At 40.9% G+C, this 22,647-nt stretch overlaps 2 protein-coding genes across 2 annotated transcripts in view; one reads left to right on the top strand and one right to left on the bottom strand.

The window, feature by feature from the left end:
- Positions 1 to 16,963, top strand: part of agps (alkylglycerone phosphate synthase) — a 28,816-nt gene extending 11,853 nt beyond the window's left edge. The window contains exons 11-20 of the mRNA XM_085135338.1: positions 3,597 to 3,724; positions 4,079 to 4,130; positions 5,630 to 5,706; positions 5,792 to 5,904; positions 7,640 to 7,709; positions 8,667 to 8,728; positions 9,502 to 9,591; positions 11,022 to 11,121; positions 11,276 to 11,333; positions 15,027 to 16,963. Coding sequence (XP_084991464.1) covers positions 3,597 to 3,724; positions 4,079 to 4,130; positions 5,630 to 5,706; positions 5,792 to 5,904; positions 7,640 to 7,709; positions 8,667 to 8,728; positions 9,502 to 9,591; positions 11,022 to 11,121; positions 11,276 to 11,333; positions 15,027 to 15,148 — 872 coding nt within the window. The 3' untranslated portion in view covers positions 15,149 to 16,963. The remainder of the gene's footprint in view (positions 1 to 3,596; positions 3,725 to 4,078; positions 4,131 to 5,629; positions 5,707 to 5,791; positions 5,905 to 7,639; positions 7,710 to 8,666; positions 8,729 to 9,501; positions 9,592 to 11,021; positions 11,122 to 11,275; positions 11,334 to 15,026) is intronic.
- The window catches only part of pde11a (phosphodiesterase 11a), a 52,136-nt gene continuing 44,668 nt past the window's right edge, over positions 15,180 to 22,647 (bottom strand). The window contains exon 20 of the mRNA XM_085135336.1: positions 15,180 to 22,595. Coding sequence (XP_084991462.1) covers positions 22,362 to 22,595 — 234 coding nt within the window. The 3' untranslated portion in view covers positions 15,180 to 22,361. The remainder of the gene's footprint in view (positions 22,596 to 22,647) is intronic.

Below are 22,647 nucleotides of genomic sequence, written 5' to 3'. Positions count from 1 at the left end.
ACTGCCATATGTCAGGTTTTCCCTGCATAATGAGGAGGTTCAGAGACTCTTGGCATCGTTATGTTAAACAGCTGTGGATACAAACTTTTTATTTGCCCTACAAAGCTCAGCAATCTGCTCCTTGACTGGGCTGGGACTGCTGCAGAAGTCTCTATTTGCATTCAGCGAAACGGATCTCAGCAACAGTATCATACCAAGAAACAGGGTTTGAAGTTTTGAAGTTTTGTCCTGACCGTGCAGATTAACTGTGAGAGTTTATGTTTTGACTGACAGTTGCCATATATGGGTAGTTTCAAATTAAGCTAGCCACATGTATTTTTACTCTTTATGACTCAGCCACCACAGAATTAAAGATCTTCTCCAAAGAATTTTGCTCTGCCTTAAATATGTTTGGCACTTTACACTTTACGGTGTCCTTCAGCTTCATGGCTTGAACATGATTCTGCACTAGTAGACTGTAGGGTGCTCGGGACAGCCCTGCAGAAAACATTTTGTTGTGAGATGAAGGCAGTGTCCAAAGTATCTGGTACAAAAGATCTGTGGGCTCTCAGTTAGGTTGTTGATGGTCCTTCAGCCAGATGCAGAGTAGTTATAACATACAAAGAGCTGAAGTGAAACCGAGCAGATCTTGGATGTTTGGTTATGCTTCTCCCATTCCTGGTGAACTCCTGTGAGAAGCCTGTGGCTCCCTTCCCTGTTCCAGCCCACTTTTCAGCCAATCAGCATTCGACCTACGCATAGCTGAGCTCTGCACTGTTGGGTTGTTGGATGCATGGGAGCATTTTTGCATAGGCTGAAAACCAGTCTCCCCATAAGCTCTCCGTGGGCAAATACCTACAGAAGTACACAATGACCAAATCCAAGAATTCCTTTTCCAAAGGATGAATTTCTAAAAGATATGGTATATGGGTTCACTATTATTTATGCACTATGAACCCTTAGAGCCAGACTGTTTTATCCGCAAATACTATTGGCTTACAATAGCTATTTGTTGATCTGTCCATATCTGCATTTACATCATCATCCAATAAATTAAAATTTAAAGAGTAAAGAAGAGTTGGTAGGAACACAGTTCAACCATGTAATGAGTGTTACATCTTTTGTCCACTAAAGGGCATTCTGCAACTTCCCTGCAACGTGTTGGAACATCACAAACACAACGAGCTGATCCAACTAAGTGAACAACTACACATAAGCAGAATTCCATAACATCAGTTATATTTCATGTATCTGAAAGAAAACATCAGCTGATTTGTAAAATATTGGAAATTTAAATCACCAAATATCAGTATCAATATCAGTCTTAAAAATCCTGTATCAGATTAAATATCATGTTACATGTTCAATATCAGAATAGTGTTAGTCTTGCTTACTGGCCAGTTATACAGCCAGCAATACATGGTGCATTGTCCTATGTAGTGTCTAGTCTATGTGTGTGTGTAAAGCAACTCTAGCATCTTGATGGCATCCAAAAAATGTTACGTTTGTGAAACAGTGGACTTGAGAACAAAAAGTCTAGTTTGCTGCTTTTTCAGCATATGAGTCTATAAAAGATAATCAATTACTGAAAGTGAAAATAATAGCAGTCTACTTGTAATACATAGCTTGATATTGCTTACTCATGTACTCACATGGTAGAAATGTTTTGAATACTTTAGTCTAATATCACAGTAGCCACTTGTAGCACATTTTTTCTAACATGCTTCATATCTTCAAAACCCAAGCTTAGAGAAGGAGCTTTTTTGCAATTAATGTGAGTGAAATTGAAGATGCTCTTGCTTCTGGGATCGCTACACTGAGCAGAGATAGGACAGGACCACACCTCAGTGGTAGAGCATGTTGTTCTGGGAGGCCTAACTCTTTTTCTAAGAGGTCACTCCAGCACACAGTCTCATTAAAATTATCTACCTCCTCACCGAAAGAATCCCATCCTGGTGTCTGACAGTAGGCCACAACAACAGCAAAGCGCCACGCTAAAACCCTCAACTATGCTCTGCATGTTAAGTGGAACGCATCCATTTCATTAGAAATTACTGTGAAACCTCAGGCTTCTTATTCTCTGCAAAACAACGGGTCTCTGTATCTCTCTGACCTTGAAGTAACCTGAATGCAAAGTAGTTCTTCCCCCTTGCTACAGCCAGTGTAAACAATGATTGGAATGATCAATGCTAATCCTTTTCTCTTTTAAACTCCCCTCAACCATGCAGAAAATACAATATGAAACCAACTAACGCTAACCTAATGTTGAGAGTTAAATGATTGATTTAAAGCAGTGGTTGCACAATGGTCAGTGGCTTTTTTGGTCAAAATATTTGCTGCTAAAAACGCTCTTCATTGTGAATTTTCCCTTTCCACAAATACGTAGCCTTTAAGATGAGGTTAGTTTAATAGCAAGAGTTCCAGTAAAGTTAGCTTAAGCTGCACTCAGTATTTCATTGCATTGCATCTGTCCCGAGAGAGTTTTTCCAGCATTGCTGTTCTTATTGCCTCCATTTAGCCCTCACTCTGGCTCCTCCTACAGTCTTTCTTTCTCTCCTTCTCTAGATCCCCACCCCTCTCTCATTAAGTGCCTTCTGCATGCTATCAGGAGGGGGGGAGAAAAAACCCTTCTTGGGGTGAGGCCCAATGCAGTCACGTTTTCCAATGTGCCACTAGGGAGCAGCATGTGGCATACAGTGTCACATTAGAGGCCTCATTAACAACCATAACAGGCTGATGAAGCCTCCTGATGGACTGTGTTCATGGGGGATACATTTATAAATGAACGTGATCTATAATGATACAGAGTGCACAGGGTGCAAGAAAGCAATTTGGATCATAGCAATAAAATTCACAAACTAGCTCTAATAGCTGTTGTTCATTGTTGAGTGTGTGGAGAAAGTGTAAAAATGACAATTATGTGTTGTGCAAACCCATCAGATATTCTCTTTTGTTGAAATAGTCCAAAACCCTTAAAATGTTTGTACAGTTCACTTTGAGAATAGATGTTTTTAAACTGTGCTTGTGTTCTTGTAGAAAAAGCATCGTTTTCACTGATTGTAGTTTTCATTTTTCATCTGATAACAAAAGAAAGCATTTTGATTAGCCACATCTTTTTCAGAAAAGTCATCTGAAAGCAAGTGCTCAAAGATTGAGCTTAATTCAATTTTTTTATGAGAAGAGATGGCAAACATCCTTTGCTACCCATAGTTTACTTTCAAATAAACATTGGGTATATTTGAACCGAGTGGTGTGAAGATTTCAGCAGCAGCAGCAGCTAATTGTTGAAAGCTTCCAGGGTCATAAGGTCAGCCAAAGGTTTCCTTCTATCTTGTGTACGTGTTGCTGTTGTTGGTCTTGGTGCCTTTGATATACCCCTGCTTTACTTCCTGGTGTTCTTAAGCTGATAAATCTCAGTTATCCCCCAGTGTGTGGTAGAAAACCAGATCTGCTAAGTGAAATGTGAGACAAAGGTCACCAGAACAACCCCTGGGACATGTACCAGAGCCCTGTAAAACAGTCTTGAGTTCCACTTAAAGCGGGTTTGGTCATATAAATTCTGAGAACTGATGTACTTCTTTTTGTTCTGCTCAAAATCTCACTGTGATTTTCCACAGGAACCCTGGGCGTGGTTACTGAGGTTACAATGAAGATTCGTCCCATGCCGGAGTACCAAAAATACGGCTCTGTAGTGTTCCCTAATTTCGAGATGGGAGTTGCCTGTCTTCGAGAGGTTGCCAGACAGGTAACAGGTTAATCTCCCCTTCAGCATGTTGTGCTCTGTTGCTTCATAAAGCCATGTCTCAACATGAGATGGAGGCTAGAAAGTTACTGTGTGTTTGAAGTATGCACAAAATAAGCACTTTCAGGTCTTCGTTTTACCTCCTTTAAAGCTAACCTGGCAGAAGAAATCAGTGAAAAATTGATTTATAGACCAACTTGCAAAGGCATCTGACGTCGTCAGACCTCATTTGGCCTGAAGTGCTGTCTCAGAGAGTCTGTATACTGTACATTTAGGACAAATAACCAAAAGCTATAAAGTCAAAGCTCTTTATTGTTGTTCATTCGACTAATTCGGGCCAACTTCTTTTCCCTGCAGAGGTGTGCCCCAGCTTCTATACGACTCATGGATAATGAACAATTTAAATTTGGTAAGTTTTATTTGGAGTTCACATTTAAGCCCATCGCAGTTATCACCTCTTTATGTGTCTATATGACTTTCATTTAATCTACAAATTCTCAACATTAGCTTTTCCCGTTACAAGTAGGACTTAATTTGGCTTGATTTTTATTTTTTGTTTTTCCAGGCCCCAATAAAACCTTTGGCTTTGATCAGAGAGCTTTGCAATATGAGCCACATGATGTGGTTTAATCATTTGTTTAGTTTCTCCCATTTTATTTTGTTTGGTGTTCCACCTAACCATGAACGGCACTTGTGCAGCAGTCAGTGATGTCACAACGGTCCATGCCACTGAATCGTTAAATTGATTATTATTTTTGCAACCGAATATCTGCGAATATCACACACACACACACACACACACACACACACACACACACACACACACAGTTTGAAGCACGATGAAAAATAAACCCGACCAGAATTAAGTCATTATTGCACTGAAGTTTTATGATGTTGTTTCTTCGGGTCCAGTGGAATGCATCTGGCATTCCCAGAGATCGCTGCAGAGTTCCCCAGTCTCGTGGGATCTCATTATCTTCCCTGTATTTCCACTTTTCACAGAGTAGGCACTTCCTAGCATTACACAGGGAAGACAAAGTGACCAGGATTTTTTTTCTTTTTCTTTTTTTTTGGGGGGGGGGATAAAAACTAAAACTCATGGCACTATGATGCATTCATGGATTTAGTAACTTGTCCTTACTTTTTAATGATTACTGTGGAGAAAGTTTGTGTACTGTATAAAAGGGTTGGATTTTATTTTTTATTTTTTTTTTAGTTTGAGACTACACAAACAATTTAGCTCTACCTGTATTAATATATAAAAAATAAGGATTTTGTATAAAGGAAAGATAATATAAACATATGAACATATCATTTTTGTTCATTGTATTAGCAATTTTTTTTCTCTCTGGATTTTGAGTATTTAATTAACGAGTATGATGGCTGTGAGGGACCTTAAGACCTACAATCACAGTTTGGAATGGAAACAATTAGGACACTAAGTGATGAAGAGACTTGAGCATAGGGGGAAATAAATGAACTGTTAAGTCTCGGCGACATCACCCATGACTTCCCTGCTGTGATTGATAACCATCCCATTGGCCCCAGCCCCTCATTTTCCCTTGTCCACAGGCGCTTTTGTGCGTCCGATCAGGAATAAATCAAAAAGGGTGGCTGAGGAAGACGGATATCACTGTGTCAACCCCACTTCCCTTCGGAAACTCTCTGATTTATAGTCGCTGTCGCTCGCAGCCACTGGCCAGTTGTGAAGTTATTCAAATGTTACCATTTATTTCTTCTTCTTTTGTTTGCAATTCCAAATATATCAGAGTTGCTTTGCTCTCTCAGAACACTGGAGGATGCAAGCAGAAGCAGAGTTTGCCTAATTTGTGGGAAATTTTGTTTTATTTACCTTAGGGCTTCTTTTAGGTGAATTAACTGAACTGATTTTAATCTGATATTTAACAGGTCATGCCCTGAAGCCTCAAGTATCTTCAATTTTCACTTCCTTTTTGGACGGGTTGAAGAAATTTTACATCACCAAGGTAAAAAATAACCAGGGGTGAACACTGTAAGGTTCTTGCTGCAGGTGTTTTACATGAAAAATGAGCCTACCTCTTTAATTCTCAGTTCAAAGGGTTTGACCCCAACCGCTTGTGTGTGGCCACCCTGCTGTTTGAGGGAGACCGCGAGAAGGTCCTGCAGCATGAAAAGCAGGTTTATGACATCGCTGCAAAATTTGGGTGAGTAGTGGCTGCCGAGTTTTGTATTTTTACATCTCTGTCTTCTATATCTCTATATTGTTGGATCATTTAAAGATCAGAAAGGTTAGAAATGTGCCATAAGGTGAGGCTTTATACACAGTGGTTGCGCTGCTTTCAAGCAGCCTTGGAGTAGCAGTGATAAGAATTGAAAAGCACAGTTACACACTTAAGATTTGTTCTTCGACTCAGTAGTTTGTCTCGATGTGGATTGATGGATCACCTCTGGATGTCCTCCTGTCAGGCTAGCTTTAATGTTAAAGTAGGTGTGAGGTGGGCAGAGATAGTAGGGCACAGCTCCCCTTAGGACAGCACAGGGCCACAAGACACAGCTGGGGAGTGTTTGGCTCTTGTGATTGATCATGAAACACATCAATAAGGACTTTCTTGGAAATCTGTTACCAGCCAGCTAGAGAGGAAACCTCCTTCATCCAGAACCATTTATAAGCCCTCAAAAAAGAATATTCAGTTCATTTGCCATCTGTGTAATTGTTATGAAAATAATTACTTTTATTTATTGGTGAATTGTAATTGGTAAACAGCAAAGGTTTTTGGAAACCTAATATGAATGTATCTGTGTAGAAATCTGATATAAACATTTCTCATCTATAACTAACTCCAAATAATCCTGATGCACAGTTTCCTCAGAGATTCTTGTCTGTTCCCATTATTTTGCACAGCCACATACGACCTGGAAACACAAAACCTCGGTCCTAATTTACTGAGATCCAAAATCTTCCACACACAACAAAAGAAAGAAAGAAACCTTTAAAGTTCAAAGATGGATTTTTATTTAAACTGGACATTTAAAAAACTGCAGAAACATATGAAGGGATAAAGATATCAACCTTTCATCTCAGGTAGACCACAAATGTGATATGTTTGGTCTGAAAACTGGCTGCAAGGATTTGTACAAGATTTGCATTGCACCATCATGGGTCATGACATAGCCAATGCATAAATTTGCTAGTCATTCATTAAAGTGGTTGTGGCAGTAACTCTTACGTTTGCAGATATTTCACATTTATGTGAAGCGTTTGTAAATCTATAGATCTCAAGTGTTCATACAGTTGCTACCAAAACTGACTCTGGATTTTTAATATTTTCTTTAGTAGAAACAATAAAAAAGTCCAGTGTTTCATTGTAATTAATATCTTGTGCAAGGCATTCCCTGTTTTGCTAAATGTTTGATCAGTATTTGATTGTACATTATATTCATTAAGTCTTATTTGACACCATTGTAGCATTTCATGTTTGCTTCTATTTTAGGATCTTGCTGAGGTTCAAACAATGGTTTTGTGATAGAAAGGGGTTAAGCCATACCAGCCAAAACCTGTCAGATGCAACATAGTCTTAATAATTGCATTATTTTCATTAAATGGCCATCACCCATCAGCTCAAGTGCCGGTGATGGATTGCTTAGGTGTGGTGAGGAACGTTTCCTGCAGTGATGGGAAACAGGAAGAAGGGTGAAAATCAATATAGTGATTTTCTAATGAGCTTGGCCTGATTAGTTTGGATGGTAGATGAAAATCTGATTACCCACCGCAGGTGATAGATGTGTGGCTGACCTATGGCGATGCAAGGAGCATAGCGCCATTGATCTGTACATTGTTGCACTGACAGCCTCCAAGACAGCGGTTGTGAGAGGGAGCAGCCGGAGCAACAAAGCTGAAGAAAAGATCTGTTAAATATTAACCCTGATGTCTCCTCGCAGGGGCCTGGCAGCTGGAGAGGACAATGGGCAGAGGGGCTACATGTTGACCTTTGTCATCGCTTACCTCCGGGTGGGTCACTTCTCTGGCTTTTTCCCTGCCTGAGCTGATGGGCAGGTGGGGCAGGCAGGGAGATTGCAATTTGACAGCGGAGAGGATAGCGAGCAGCAATGAAAGCAGCGGAATATGACCTCGGGAGGGCTTTGATTTGATCTGGTCGCAGTTGTTGTCAAGGCATTGAACAGCAGTAGAAGAGCACAGTAAATGCAGACAGAATGACAATAGAAAGTTGACTCAGGTCGTCCCTGTTAGAAACCTTTCTGACAATCATCAACAAGCAGGGTGTTTAAATATACTTAAGCAGGTCATCAACAGCCTTCTGCTTTTTATTTATGTATTTTTTTTTTTTATCTCAGTTGTCAAAAGTCCTTCCTCAGTGGCTCCATATTGTAGATGTTTACACATTCGCCCAACAAGCAATAATCCCAATTTCAATCCCAGGAGGAGCCACAAACCCTTTTGGGGTTGCATCGGAAAGGGCATCCAGAATTTAAAGCCCTTTTCAATAAAGCAACAGCTTCTATTCAAAAATGCTTTTTTGCAATACAGGTCTGAAAATGTCTCGTTGAGATCTACTAGTACTACTAGTTATTTATGTAGTCATTCTTTATATTCTAGTTTTATGATAGTGGTTTGTTCTGTTGAATGTAAGCCAGTGGTAAAACATCACAAAAAAGCCCAAGATAATGTCTTTGTTTTATCGGTACAGAGAAGAGAAGCTGCTTTCATTTCTCCTTTTTTCCTTTTAAAAAAGAAAGTTGTGCTTTGCCTTTAAAAAAATAAAAAAAAATTGTTGATCAAATGTCATCCAGCTCATAAAAATAAGAAGCTGTGGTTTCAAAATAAGATCACAAGCTTGGAGGATTTCTGCATATGCTTGATTTACAGGGTTACCACAGTTCTCATAAAATGTGCTGACTCACATTAACATATCAGCCTGCTTATATATGTGCATTCCATTCCAACCAGGACTTGGGAATGGACTACTATGTGATTGGCGAGTCCTTTGAAACCTCTGTGCCTTGGGACAGGTAAATACATTGATTCACTCGCCTCCTGCAGAGTCTGCCCTGAGCGTCCTAATCCTGTTTTTCCCTTCCTTTAGTTTATTTCTCCTTGCCTCTGTCTTTCACATTCACCTTCATGCCTGCCTTCTCCCCTCATTAAATGACCCTGCGTTGGTGGAGCTTTTCCTCCTCAGCATATAAATGTACCACTACTGACATACTCACACACCCACGCACACACATAGGAGGGGAGAGGTGTGTGAGTGTGCTCTTTATGTGTACCATGTACTATGAGACACAGGCTCATCTCACACCCATGTACTGTGATCTGCATTTTCTACATGTTTTCATTGTCCTGCTTTCTCACACAACAAACAGGAGCACATGCAGGCTCCTTGTTGTGTAACATGCCTGATGGGGAGAGACCAAGAGATCAGGCAGTGAGGCGAGCATATGTGCCTGGCTCATTACCCAGCCTCCTCCCCATCCTCCACACTCCACGCATGACTGCAGATGCTTAGGACTGGCGGCCATTTCCACACCAGTGGGAATCTCTCCCACAATGGTCTTCATGTTAGTCAGTCTGGTCTCTACCTCCTGCCTGGTCTCTTGCCTTTCTTTAATGTTTTTTTTCTGTATTTCTTTTATTATTTATATTTTTGCAGTGCTTGGTTTTAAATACACATTGTCATGTTTTAAACACACAAATATCAGCTTGGACAAAAAAACAATGTAACAATCTGTTTTTTTAAACTCCTATTAATTTTCTTTCTTGTCTTTTCTCTCTTTTTTTTTAGGGTTTTGGACATTTGCAGAAATGTAAAAGCGCGCATTGTGCGAGAGTGTAAAGACAAAGGAGTTCAGTTTCCACCATTATCCACATGCAGGTAATATTTAAAAACAGTTTCCAAAAGACTGAGCCTGTACAAACGCTCTGCCAGTCTCCTCACCATATTTTAATGTTTAACACCAGTGCAGAAACGACACCTACAGTATAGATTTCGTATTGTTCTTCCCATGAAAAGACCACAACAGTGCACTATGTGTTCTAATTTGTCCAAAGCCTATTAAAAATATGACACTCTCAATCAGGTCACACATATGTAACGAGCTCAAGTAACTTATTAAACAAGCAGGGCAGTGTAGTTTTTAGCAAATGATACTAAAGGATTAAATGGTTTTCTTGTTGGATGCTTTTTTAAACCGAGGAATAAGGTGTAGTTGTTTGTCACAGTTTGTAACAGTTTTTGATTTTTTTTTTTTAATTTTACAAATATAAATGCTTCAGAAAAAAAATAAACATCATGCTGTGATAAAATATCATCACATCAATCCTTTAAATGACATTTATGCACAAATAATCAAGAGCATTCCCCAAATTAAATATTTTGAAGAAGTTGGTCCAAATTAGAAACAAATGAAAAGCAAAGAAAAAAATAGAATGACTATCAGTTGCTAACTTTTATTGTTTGACAGCAAATGGCATTCAATCCTAAAGATACATTTCAGTTATAACCTTGGAAGTACTGAGGTGCATACCAAGTGTGACCCCTGTTGAGTTTGCAAGAGCCACGGAGACAATGCGGTCGGACGTTGTGACAGACAGACGGCGAGCTGGTTGAGGAGCACCAGGCTGCTGCTCACAGATTGCGGACAGATTAGGCCTCAGCCTGATTATGCTACAGCCATTCATTTCCCGGCTGCAGTCTGTCACATGATTGATTTGTCCATTTAACCTCCAGAACAGTGAGTGTGCCAGGTGATGGGCCATGTCAAATGAACAAGGGCCCAGCACCCTGCTCCTCCAGAGGGAGCAAGGCCAGAGAGAGAACATGTTAACGGGAAAAGCAGCATTATATTCTCAACACAAAGGTGGTTACACAATATGTTTGAAAACCTGAGCGTAAGCTGCATTTAGTGGTATGGGGAAAACACAAATATTATGATGTCAGTTGAATCACCCTGCCGGCATCATACCTGAGGAGTAAATGTGGCTCAGATTCAGTAAAAGGATTTGATCGCCATTTATTATGTGATAATGTTGTGTTATTAAAGGCGACAGTGCTTCCACGCTGCCTCCGCTTTCTGCTAACCATGAATGGAATTGAGGTCAGAGGTTCGCTGGGGAAAACCAAACCTCCCAGTGCACTTTGTCTTCCGATTCCAATAGAAAAGAATCATTTATTGTATGTAAAATGGAGCAACTTGTCAAAAAACTCCTCCTTCACATGCATGTAAATTGGATTTTCTGAGAGACGGTGGAAAGAGAAAGATTAAGTTTTTTCCGCTCGTTTGAACGCGTTTCTTTTTCGTGCAGGGTGACTCAGACATATGATGCCGGTGCCTGTGTCTACTTTTACTTTGCCTTCAACTACAGAGGACTCAGTGATCCAGTGCATGTGTATGAACAAGTGGAGGTAGATCCAGTTTTATTTTTCTGCACATTATGCCACAAACTGTTAAAATGTGATAACATGTTGAAACGCCAACACCCATCAGAACAGATATCAGAATATAACATTATATAATGTATAAACTGAGTGTTGTTTTGTTTTTTCCCCCTCTTCACAGCATGCAGCTAGAGAGGAGATCCTTGCCAATGGAGGGAGCTTGTCACATCACCATGGAGGTACCCAGAGCTGAGAATTTTGTGCTGAAAATGTAGAGCCTGTTTTCACAAACTGCAGAAAGCAAGTGCACATAAATCACCAAAAAAGCACAGCGATGTTATATTTGGACATTCTCTTATGTTTCAGTTGGCCAGGAAAAAAAAAAAAGTTTTGTACTGAATCGCGATGACAGCATGGCGAGCCTACACGGCGTGCTCTTCCACGCTGGCAAGCTGGCAGCCAGTCGTGCTGTAAATGTGCATTTGGTCGTGGATCTTTCATCGCTTCCTTCACATTTCCAAAATCTGTTCCCGCAGCTCAGATGAATGACTTTGACTCGGCTATTTGTTCATTTCAGCAGTGACCAAATGAAACGTGAGCAGGGGAGGGCGGCGAAACAACTCTCCTGGCCCCATCAGGGCTAACCGAAACGGCTGCCTTATCTATATTGCCATCCGCCTCGCTGTTTTCATACATCACTTGAGGCTATTCATCACACCTGTCAAAAACAGTATGTAGTGAATCAGCTGCGATATTAAATCACAATTTTTCCTGAAGGCGGGGACGGGTTCAAAATTAAAAGATTGCTAATAAAAAGGAGGCAGCGGGCCGGGGTAAATGATGCCGCCGTTATCGCCGGCTGTACACTGACCTCCAAACGGTGGCCCGGCCACCCCGAGTGGCACGGGGAGGTGACGCTGGGGAGAGGGGGGTGGGATATTGATGCAGCTACCGTGTGCGAGGCCCATTCTGTAATTGTGATTAATAACAGCGGGGCTCGCTATCTGGGTGCAGACAGGACGGTTTGTCTGCCCACAATCAGCGCTTGACAAATGGAGCTAGTTTCCCTGGGTTTTGTGTATCAAACAAAACAGATGTAGTCAAGGATGGTGAGGTGGGAGGCCAGTGGAGAAAATATACATTTTTGTGGCCCTGTATTTACAGCAGGTCAGCACGGTGCTGCGTGGGCGTACGAAAGGGAATCTCTGCATGCAGAGCGCTTTGACCCCTTTCACTACAGGACGTAATACTCACCTAACAGCACTGTGTGTCAGCTGCTGTCCAGGGGAAAAACATTTTTCATGAAAAAGGAGTCAGTTTTAACAAACTGGCTTTAAAAAACCCCAAAACAAACATGTTAAATGTTTAAATATTGGCCAGTGCTTAAAGACAGAACACCAGGAGAAATGTCCTCTTTAACTAGGTCACCAGTGTCGCAGCAGTGAAGAGTTGTCGGAACATCCATCACCAGGAGAATCATCCATCTATCAACCCTGCACCGCAACTCCTCAACCAATACTGCAGCTTGGTCATATCACAGGAATGCATGGCCACTGCCTTACCCTGTCTGTCATGTCCTGACCCCCATTTGTTAGAGAAACCCCAGGAGAGTGAGAGCGGGGTGTGGAAGCGGATGAGCCTCAACCCAGCTTCTCTCTTCTTCTCCAAATGAAGGCCATTCGAGGGTGCCCAGCATCTTCACCTCACCTTGCAGCTTTATTTTTCTTTTCTTTTTTTTTGCGGAGATTCTCTCTCACCTGCTCTCCACACTGCACTTCCACTCACGTCACTGCTCTCAGGAGATAAAAAGAATGACCTGATTTGGTGAAGTTCTCCGTTTGCCATTCGCCCTGAACTTCCCCGGGCTTTTCCACATGGGAGAAATGTCAGTTGTTTGATTTTTGAGAAGGAGGAGGGGCTTTTCTAAAATAGCTACCTGCACTTCTTTGCATGTCTCAGCTGCACACACCAAGCCTGGTGAGATTGATTGCAATAGCAAGCAAAAAAGAGAGAATATGACAAGATAGATGTGTAAATTATCACAGTGATGGAGGCAATGATGCAGTCCCAGCACCTTCTGTTTTCTCTCCTATTCCTGAGAGGAGGGTGGGATGGAGGTGGAACGAGGGGAAAGAAGTGGGGAGGAGGTGGTGGTGGTGGAGAGCATGGTACTTTCTTAGTTATTGGGTAGCAGCTGATTGGTCCCCTTGTCACCATCTGGAGGTTTGTGTGGTATCAGAGTCCCCAGTGACCCCGCTGTCTGCCCTGTTTTGTCAGGAGACGGGCCTCACTAGCCTCATGGCTTATCCCCATCTGGGTTTCCTGGCCAAACTCTGATAACATAGCGTTGTAACATGTCAGGGTGGCCCCTTTTTCTCATCTTGCCCTGGGAGCACGGGGGGGGGGGGGGGGGGGGGGTAGAGGCTGCTTTGCTACTAGTGCAGAGAGAATCATGTGGATTGGGAAAGGAAGGCATGTGAAGACACGTTTTTGGTTTTTTGGGGTTTTTCCTTTCGTTTTTTTTCCTTTTGGCCTTTGTAATCTTATCTAAACTGATTACACTGCTGGTTTCACATGTTTACACAGAGAGCAGCACCTGTTCTGAGCTGCTCTGTTCTCAAGTCTATCTTTTTTTTTGCGTGGGTGGGTTGTAGATATCGAGTATTTCTTTTAAAGTGACACGACGTCAAAAGTTAAAATTTACTTACTTCCTCTTTGCTGGACTGCTATTAAAAGACGACTTTTTCCAAGAATGAAGCAGCTTTCCTTTCCCCGATTTTTAGTTATTAGTATCACACTCTGATAATGACTACTTGCTCTTTTTGAAATGATTTTGCAGGGATTAAGGATTAAGGATTTCAGTGTTTTACACTGAAAAATGTGAAAGTTGCCTGTCAGCTTCACAAATCCCACATTATCCCCCCAAAAAGTTGCACTGATAGAAAACAGAGAGAAGGTGAAAACTTCTCATGTATCATTTATTATTTAAGTACTTGGTTAGGCCATAAAAGGCAAAGTTTAACTTGAAATTAGATAAATTTTTGTGACTGTGCCGAAAAACATTTGACATGAACCTAAATCTACATATTTGAGGTTTCTTGGGTCTACTGACCAGTTGAGTAAGTCAGTGTTGTTAGTCCCCAGTAGCACCACTCTTTTCCTCCTCTTATTGCCAAATACAAAAATATAAATTACTGCTTTAATTTGGTTACATTTGCTGTTAAATTCTTCTTTTTGAAAAGTTGCCGGCTCCACTCTGTGGGACCCTGTCAAGTCCAAATGCTTTGGAGAATGTCGAACTGGACAGCTGGTAAAGTAATGGGCACCCTCACTGGGCTTCATGCCGAAGGCAGTCTCACTCCTCAGGTTGGGGGGTTTGGACGACGACGATAAGAGGCCGCGAGGAGCGGCTGAAAGCCAAACTCCCGCTGACAGAGTGCCATTGTGTTGGTGCTCCACGGCTGGCTGTGGCACCCTAATGATGATCGGGCCAGTGTTGGGGCATAGAGTGACGTTCGGGACAACGGAGCACAACACCCTCGCGGGTCAGCTGGAGGAGTGCGGCCGTTGGCACAATGAGACAGAAAACGCTCCTGTGACTCTGGAGGAGGAGGGGGATTGGAGGGGAGTGGTGGCTCAAAAAGTGAGGGAGCCGGGGACGGCCCGCTCCAGCCGCCAGCCGGCCCCTCCTCTGGGAACACACAGAGCCTAATGAGTTTGATAGTCTGCTGAGCTCCATAAATCATGCCATGCAAAACATTTCTCCTCTCTGAATAAAAGCATTTATCACCCTCTGTTTATTCACTCACTCTCACAAGATTGATTGGCTCCCAGCAGCCTGCTGAGCAATCAGCCGTGCCGATTCCTCTATTTCTCCCCCTCAGTCGTCTTCCTTGGTTTTTTTTTATTTATTTCTCTCCTCTGTCATTCAGTGGGGAAACTTCGGAAGGAGTGGATGAGAGAGACCATCTCCAGCGTCGGCATGGGGATGCTCAAGTCTGTCAAGGACTACGTGGACCCAAATAACATCTTCGGCAACAGAAACCTCCTCTAATTAAACACTTCTGTCCATCTTTAGCTAACCTTTTTGTTTTGTTTTGTTTTCTGAAAGCATCTTGTGCATTTTTGATTAATAGATACTAAATGTGATTTCAAAACGGACACAGATCTTTGTCTTTTCCATCAAAAGTGTCATTCGGTGCCATTTAACGATTCACCCAGGCTTTTTCTTGCTTTGACTTTGTATTGCACTTAATCTGCTGTAACAATCATTGTCGTCCATGTTGAAGCTCATTTTTACTCGTGTCACGGTCTCATCCTCCTAAGCCACAACTGTGATGCAACAAAAACTTTCATTTTTCATCACATTTTCTTTTGTTAAACTGCTTAAAATCCTTGCCAACATTAGCAGAAACAATTTGTCTACATGATCCTGTCTTGTGTGTGAGTGTGAGAGTGTGTGTGTATGAGTGTATGCAATTGAGTGATTGGCATTTCTTTAGTGGTAACTTTCAGCTCAATGCGCTTTCTGAAGCTCTGTGCCTTTCTAAAGCTTTTGTCTGCCTACCCTTCTACTACACGTGTGTACATTGAAGTCCCTTTGTGAAGGTCATCAGTGTCTCCTGTTCATCTTTTCATGCCCTCCTGCCTTCTGTTGTACTGACCAATTGCCAAGAGACTTGTTTCTTGTGTATGCGTGTGTGTGTGTGTACCACTGGTGATGAACTTTTTCGAGTTAAATGGGACCTATTATGTTCATATCTAGCCCCACCTTTCTATTCTTGGACTCTGCTCGAGTAGCTTGGCACGATTCACAGGTCACAATAATCGTTATTTATCTTCTGCTGGACCTTTGCGTAGCGCCTTCAGTTCATCTCAGCTAGCTCTCTTCCAATTGGCTGCCAGTCACAAACAGTAGTGTTCAGCAGCAGGTGGGTGGGGTTGATGTTATGGCAACATTAACTACAATAATAAAACCATAATAGAAAATGATGAAAAAACATAATGGGTCCCCTCGAGTCTTTGTTCTGCACAACCAAAATTTCCCCACCCTTAGATGAACAGTATGAGGATAAAGACAGATGATTCCCAGTGTGTTTAGCGTTTGCACTGAAGGCATTAACCTTGCATGGTTTGTTGAGAGAGTGGGGGGAGGGGGAAAAAGCCATTTCCATTATGACCACGTTTGCAGTGTAGGGCCTCTGGATTCTGGTGCTCACATTGTACCAAAGACTCAACTCATCAGATCATGCGAGCATACTGTACATGTGTTTAATGTTATGGCAACTTACTGCAAAGTTAAACTGTATTTTTTAATTAGCATATGCAAAGATAACCATCTGAAGAGCTCTAAAATGTAAATATGTGTGACTGTTACACCTGCTAAAACTTTGTATTAAAACACAAGTCCATGTTTCAAACACTTTTTTTTTCTTCCTGCCATGTAGTTGTATCATTTGTGTTCACCCCAAAATTCTTCAGCTCGTCAAACAGTTGAATAGTGTATTGTATGAAAGGTTTTTTGGATCGGATCCTGTAATGTACTACATTTTGATACTGGACATTTTGCTCTCATGTTGAATGAAGTAAGGTCTACCTTTCCATTGTTAACTATGTGTCATGTTTTCCAGGATTCCTGTGTGCTTTAAGGTCAAAAGAAATCCCCCAAAAGTAAAAAGATTTGTTCAGGACCCCACCCCCAAACTCTTATCTGACCTTCTACCCTCTTGTGTCAAAAATATGCGAGAGCTTGTTTTTGAATGTTATGGCTGTACCCTTTTTGGTCAATTTTTCCACTTCTCTTAACAACATAGTAACTTCTAAGTATGTTTTGTCAATGCTGTTTGTGCAATAAATTAAAGTAAAACTTCCCAGTTGTGAATTCTTTATTATTATCTTTGGCTTTTTATATGCACTCCACATTGTTGCGAGAGCAGAAAACTTTTTCCTCATACATCATCTTAAATTTAGCCCTTCAGTTGTAGTCTTTATTTATGCTGTCAGGCTGTTAGGAAGGTCAATGAGAGCCTGAGAGCAGCTTTTTTTTGTTTGCTCAGCCTGTACCTGCACCATGCGGAGCTCAAGGTAAAACAGCAGAGCTTAACAGAGCCTGTCTTTTGCTTCCTGACAGGCTTTTATTTTTTATTATTTTTTTCTACGCACAGGCTCATTTGGGAGTCATCTTCACCCACACAGCCACCCACACACACTGCTGGCTGACGTCAGCATCACCAAGATCAACAGCAATCGAGCTCAGACTTGAAATGCACTGCAGCTTTCACAGTCTAACAGTCTAATGCTCAGAATTATGTGTGAATAGATATATCAGATAAAAGACACAAGGAATCCATAATTAAATTTAGGACTGACTGTCATATTTCCCTATATGATTAGATTGATATATTTTGCAGGTAATTACTATCTTTTCACTAATATCTTTACATCTTTGTAACCTGACCAGTCTAATGTTTGTTGTGCAATTTCCACTCTTTACAAATTTAAAGATTTCTCAATGAAACGCCCCATCTACTGAATTTCATTGAGAGATACAGTTTGTGTGCAAGGATGCATTTGTCCACATGAGGTCAGTACTGCACTGAAGAAATCAGATGTAAAACGGGAGATGGTGTCCATGGTGAGGAAAATTTTAATAAGCATCTCTGATGTACTATTTGGTACTGAACTGAAAAATGACGCTACTGCCAATCAGAAGCCCCAGAAAGTTGATTCTGTTTATCTGGACATTGTGTTTTCAGTGGGAGAAACTTTTGATCAACCATCCAAGTCTCTGCGTTCTCATCTGAAAATGCAGCATCCAGATAAACAGTATCAACAGTGTCTGTACGAGTGGGCATCTATCAATACAGGCCAGTCAGATGCTTTTCTGATGTTATTGCATAATGGATCAAAATCTTTTATTTGTGTGTGTTCATAATTTCATCAAATTTGTTAAGACACCAAGGTCACTGGCTGAAATAAAGCCACAAACCATGACAGAGACTCCCACCTTTCCATTTACACCATTTCTGTTGATGCTTTAATCAACATTAAAGCTCAACTAAGGGGCCAGATACAGACACCACTCTCTCAGATCATGTTTCAGGTCATGATTTCTTTGTATTTCTTAAGGATATGACTTTCAGACACTGTTCATTTTCTGTAGCTATTTTTTAAGGCCTGTCATTTCCTCTTTTGTCCTCCACTTGTTTTTTTTAAGGGCACACTCCACACCATGCTGAGATATGCAAACGTTTCAGCTAATAGCTCTTTGAGAATCACCTTGTTGAGGCAAAAATACAGTGTTATGTCTGTCAGACTGTTATCGTTGACATTTTTTTGAGATTTACTAAAGAAGTGGGAACAAATTATGTGTTTTTGCGACGGGCTTCCAGTAACAAAGTGCCCAAAGAGCAATTTAAAATTAGTTCTTTGCTAAGTTGTCTGTTGTCTATAGACACAACACTTGTTCATCCCTCGAGTTAGGTGCTTCTTTTAGACTTAGATGATTCATAGGTCAGATTTAAGTGGTTTTTGGTTTTGCAAACAAAAAAACATACAGTCAGGTATAAAAACTGGACTGAAAATGTGTGGAAAAAGCAGCCAGTCTCCAAAGAAAAGCTTTGAAAGACCTTCAAAAAAAATACTTCAAAAACTACTGCTCATGACTACTTTAAGAAGTTACAGGAAATTCTGATTCCTTGGAAGCAAGATATAAAGAAATGAGACATGGCTTTGGCACAGAACTGTAAAAATGCACCATTAAAATTAAAGGTCAGTTAAAATCTCGTTGAATTATTGATTATTAAAAAGGCTCTCTAACAAAGAAATATAGTTTGTGAGCCTTGTATGTAGTAACAGGTAATACATTTACATAGAAGCAGCGTTTTACTGTGTTTTTTAAAATAAATATCTAAAATGCATACTTGACAGCAGTGCAGCTTCTGCAATCAGAGTCAGAGCAAACCAGAGCACGTGTAGCAGCAGTTTTATTTAAACTCTCAACAGAAACATCGCTCATTTGCCTTTCCATGCCTTAGTTTTCTTTCAGTTTAGCCTGCCGTGAATAAATCCAGAGTCCAAACTGGGAGAAAGTAGAAACACAAAAAGCACGTTACACTGCGGGGAAAAAATGAGTAGAAGTTGGCCCTGCCCGGAGACCTAATTGGAAAATAGAACAGTGATATTCATACGTAAATCACATAACATGATGCAATAGAATTTAAGTCATGCATTTCCAATGAGATAAAATGTTTACTGATGAAAGTACGAGGTATTTCTTGGCTCACTTATTTGCTACATCCTTAGCAAGTGGTTGAATTTAATACTGCATAAAGACATGCGATTTCTTTAAAAAGAACAAAACAAACAAACAAAGAAAAAACAAACAATCTGGCTGACTTCAGTTTAGCTCTTCAACTAAAATACAGAGCACACAGATCCATGCCACACAATGTGCACAGTCACGTTGTAAAACTCCAATTAACAAAAGCTACAACACAATTCATAAGGCAAACCCCCACCCCAAAATGATACTTATTATAATTGTTTGATAATTTAAATAATGTCCAATTTAAAGCCTAATTTAGAAATGGTGTCATCACATAGTTTGTCCATAGGGTGGCTCCAACTCCAAAGCTCTCAGGACTGTGCAGGAGCACAAGAATATACATCTCAGGGTCTGCAGCCTTAAAGGCCACATTTTAAGGCCGATTACGTCACAGCGACGCGACAAAGGCTGTCCCAATTCGAAGGCTGCTCAAAATGCGGCCCTCAAATGCGTCCTTCATTTCCCTGAATTTTAAGGACGTGGCGGTGTAGACTTCGTGGCCCAACATATCCCAGAATGCATAGCGCGGCGCTGGGTGTGGATAATTTTGCCGAAAAAAAATGGCGGATGAGGGGCACCCGAAGAGTAACTTAGTAAACTAAGTACTGAATATTATGTCACTTATTTATGTGCAAATGTTTAATAACGAAGAACATTAAAACATTACTGTTGGCCACATGTCGGCAAAGTTATGTGACATTAGTGACGTTTGTACTAACTTGGTTTTAAAGCCTTTACTTTAAAATATACACCGCTCAATAGCTGACCTTAATCAGAGAATGATCAAAGCTCATGTAGAAACAAACAAACAAATGAACAAAAGATGTTCTCCTTCATTTCTGTCAAACAAAGCTGTATGAAACGTTTCCAGCTGTTAGTATCATGGTTGCTAGGCAACCTGGGCAGCGCAACGGAGGCTAGACCGTCCCATTTCACAAGCCTCGCACTTCCGGCCTTAGCGGTCTTTAAGTACGCAGCCCTTGAGGATCGTTGAGGCTGCGTACTTTAAGGCTGCAGACCCCGAATTGGGATACAGCCTGTATATAAAAGATAGATGGAGAAGCCAATGTAGAAGTTCTCTAAATAACCAGCAGGGGGCAGCACTGGCTGTCAAAAGAGCTGCAGTTGTATATATGTCTACAGGAAAAATGCTCCCTTGCTCTTTAAGCTCAGCATACACTTCCCTGATTATTTTAATAGCTTGTTTTAAGGCATACTAAATAAGCCACACAGCCAAGTATTTGAATTAAAATTATCATTAGAATTTGAAAGTAAGTGAGTCACATGTTGTTAGCCGATGACTGTGTTGTGTCTCTCAGTTTCAAAGTCAGATCTTCTTCTTCTTCATTTCACTAAAACAATACGTTTAAGACTTAAGTCGCACATTAGTTTACTAAGTGAAGGGTGGCTTAACGAGGGGTCTGTCCATCCTTTATATACAGTCTAACCGTGGAGTCAAGTGGGGTCATGATAGTACGTTTTTTTCTATTTTATGAAATATTTAGTGATGTTAAAAATGAATATATAACTGACATTTAACTAACATATTATGTTTCAATATCTTCAAAGAATAACACCCAATATATAAGTACTGAAAATTTTTACTTTCTCATTTAAGTCCCAACAATATATTAATGACTGGGCTCTAATTGAAATAAAAGTTTGTGACTACAAGTGATATGTCATTGTCTCAGGATTTTTTTTAAAATAAATTGCAGTATACAGCTGGTAACATTTGTGAACTTCAGAAAAGGCCAGAAATTAGACTGAAATGTTTTACATTTTAGGAAATACCCTTAACTGCTACAGACAATAAACAATGAGAAACAGCAATGCTATCTGCTTCCACGTGTTTGCAGTCTATGCTATCTAAGCTCTGATCACCTGCCTGTTCAACAGATAACCACAAGAGTGGTAAGGATCTTCCTTTCAAACTGATTGGCTATAAGCAAAAAAGGGCAGCTCTTAAAATGTCCAACAATGGCTTTTGATATTAAAGAATATTTTATTTTTAGGTAACAGCTGTGAGTGTTAAATTAGTGTTAAATTAGTAGATGTTAAGATTTTTCCTGCAGAAGTTAATATAATATCAGAACAGCTTCATCAAGGCACGTTTGTGTGTGTGCGTGTGTGTAAGTTTGTATGTGATAAGTCAGGCCCTGCATTTATAAAACTAGGGAAATATATATTTAAGTTTATGGGGGTCAAGATGTTAATTGCAGTCACTGGTTTTTACAAATTATGGCAAAAAAATACAGCGTGGTTTGACACACTATCTAAGAACCTCAGCACAGAGGCCATGCATGTTTCATTAGGATTCTAAAACAAGGCACAGGAAAAGAGGGAGTGGGAATTCAATTTGCATTGCAAGCACTGTCATGGGTCCTTGTTGTTCCTGCACCCCGTTGGCCTTTGGAAAGTCTACAGCCACATTGCAATCCTTACTTTTTTCAATAACTCGATAGCCTATTTACAGATTTACAAATAATAATAATAATAATAATCTGTTACCCTGGACAAAAAGAGTGATCAACAAGAGGGTGCCAAAAGCAAAACAAACCACAGCAGAGACAAATATTCCTCCCCTACATTCTCCACGCCTGTGCTGAAAATCTGTACACTGCTGTGGAATTGTTGGTGTTAGCTCACTGGCTGACATGTTGACACAGTGGTTTGAGTTTCCTTTCTGACGTGGTGTCATCGGCTGATTTGTAGCTGCTCTGACAAGCTTGCCAAACACAGTTCTGTCACCCTTCAGCAGAAGGCAGCAGAAAAACCTCTATGATAGCGCCACACTCAAGTCTGAAGCTCATCCCTAGTAGCAAAAAGCGAACAGGAGCAGAGCCCATGAATCTCTGCATGCACTGCACTTCCTCCTTTCCAGACTGCATTTTGGAGGAAATAAGCCTAGGAAATCAGCTCAGAAGCTCGGCAGCAGAAGCTAACTAGCTGCTTTAGATGGTGATCCGTCAGCACTGCCACTGCAGCAGGGTGTGCTGCCAGTTTTGGCCACAGTGCAGCCACTGGCTTCTGTGCTGTCCCCACTGCAGGGGCTCGCGGGTGCAGAAACACTCTGGCCACGTTGTCTCTTCTTGTTCAGTTCCTCCCATTTGGCCCTGTTAGCTTTGATCATGTCAACCATCGGCTGAAGTTTGGGATTCAACTTGACCAGAGTCTAGAGAGAGAAAGAGGGGGGAAAGGAATTAACACTTACAGTTGGCTACATG

This window comes from Neolamprologus multifasciatus, chromosome 16, assembly GCF_963576455.1.
Source record: "Neolamprologus multifasciatus chromosome 16, fNeoMul1.2, whole genome shotgun sequence".
Classification (NCBI taxonomy): Eukaryota; Metazoa; Chordata; class Actinopteri; order Cichliformes; family Cichlidae; genus Neolamprologus; species Neolamprologus multifasciatus.
The sequence above is the reverse complement of the archived record's forward strand: the minus strand, read 5'-3'. Positions and strand labels throughout refer to the sequence as shown.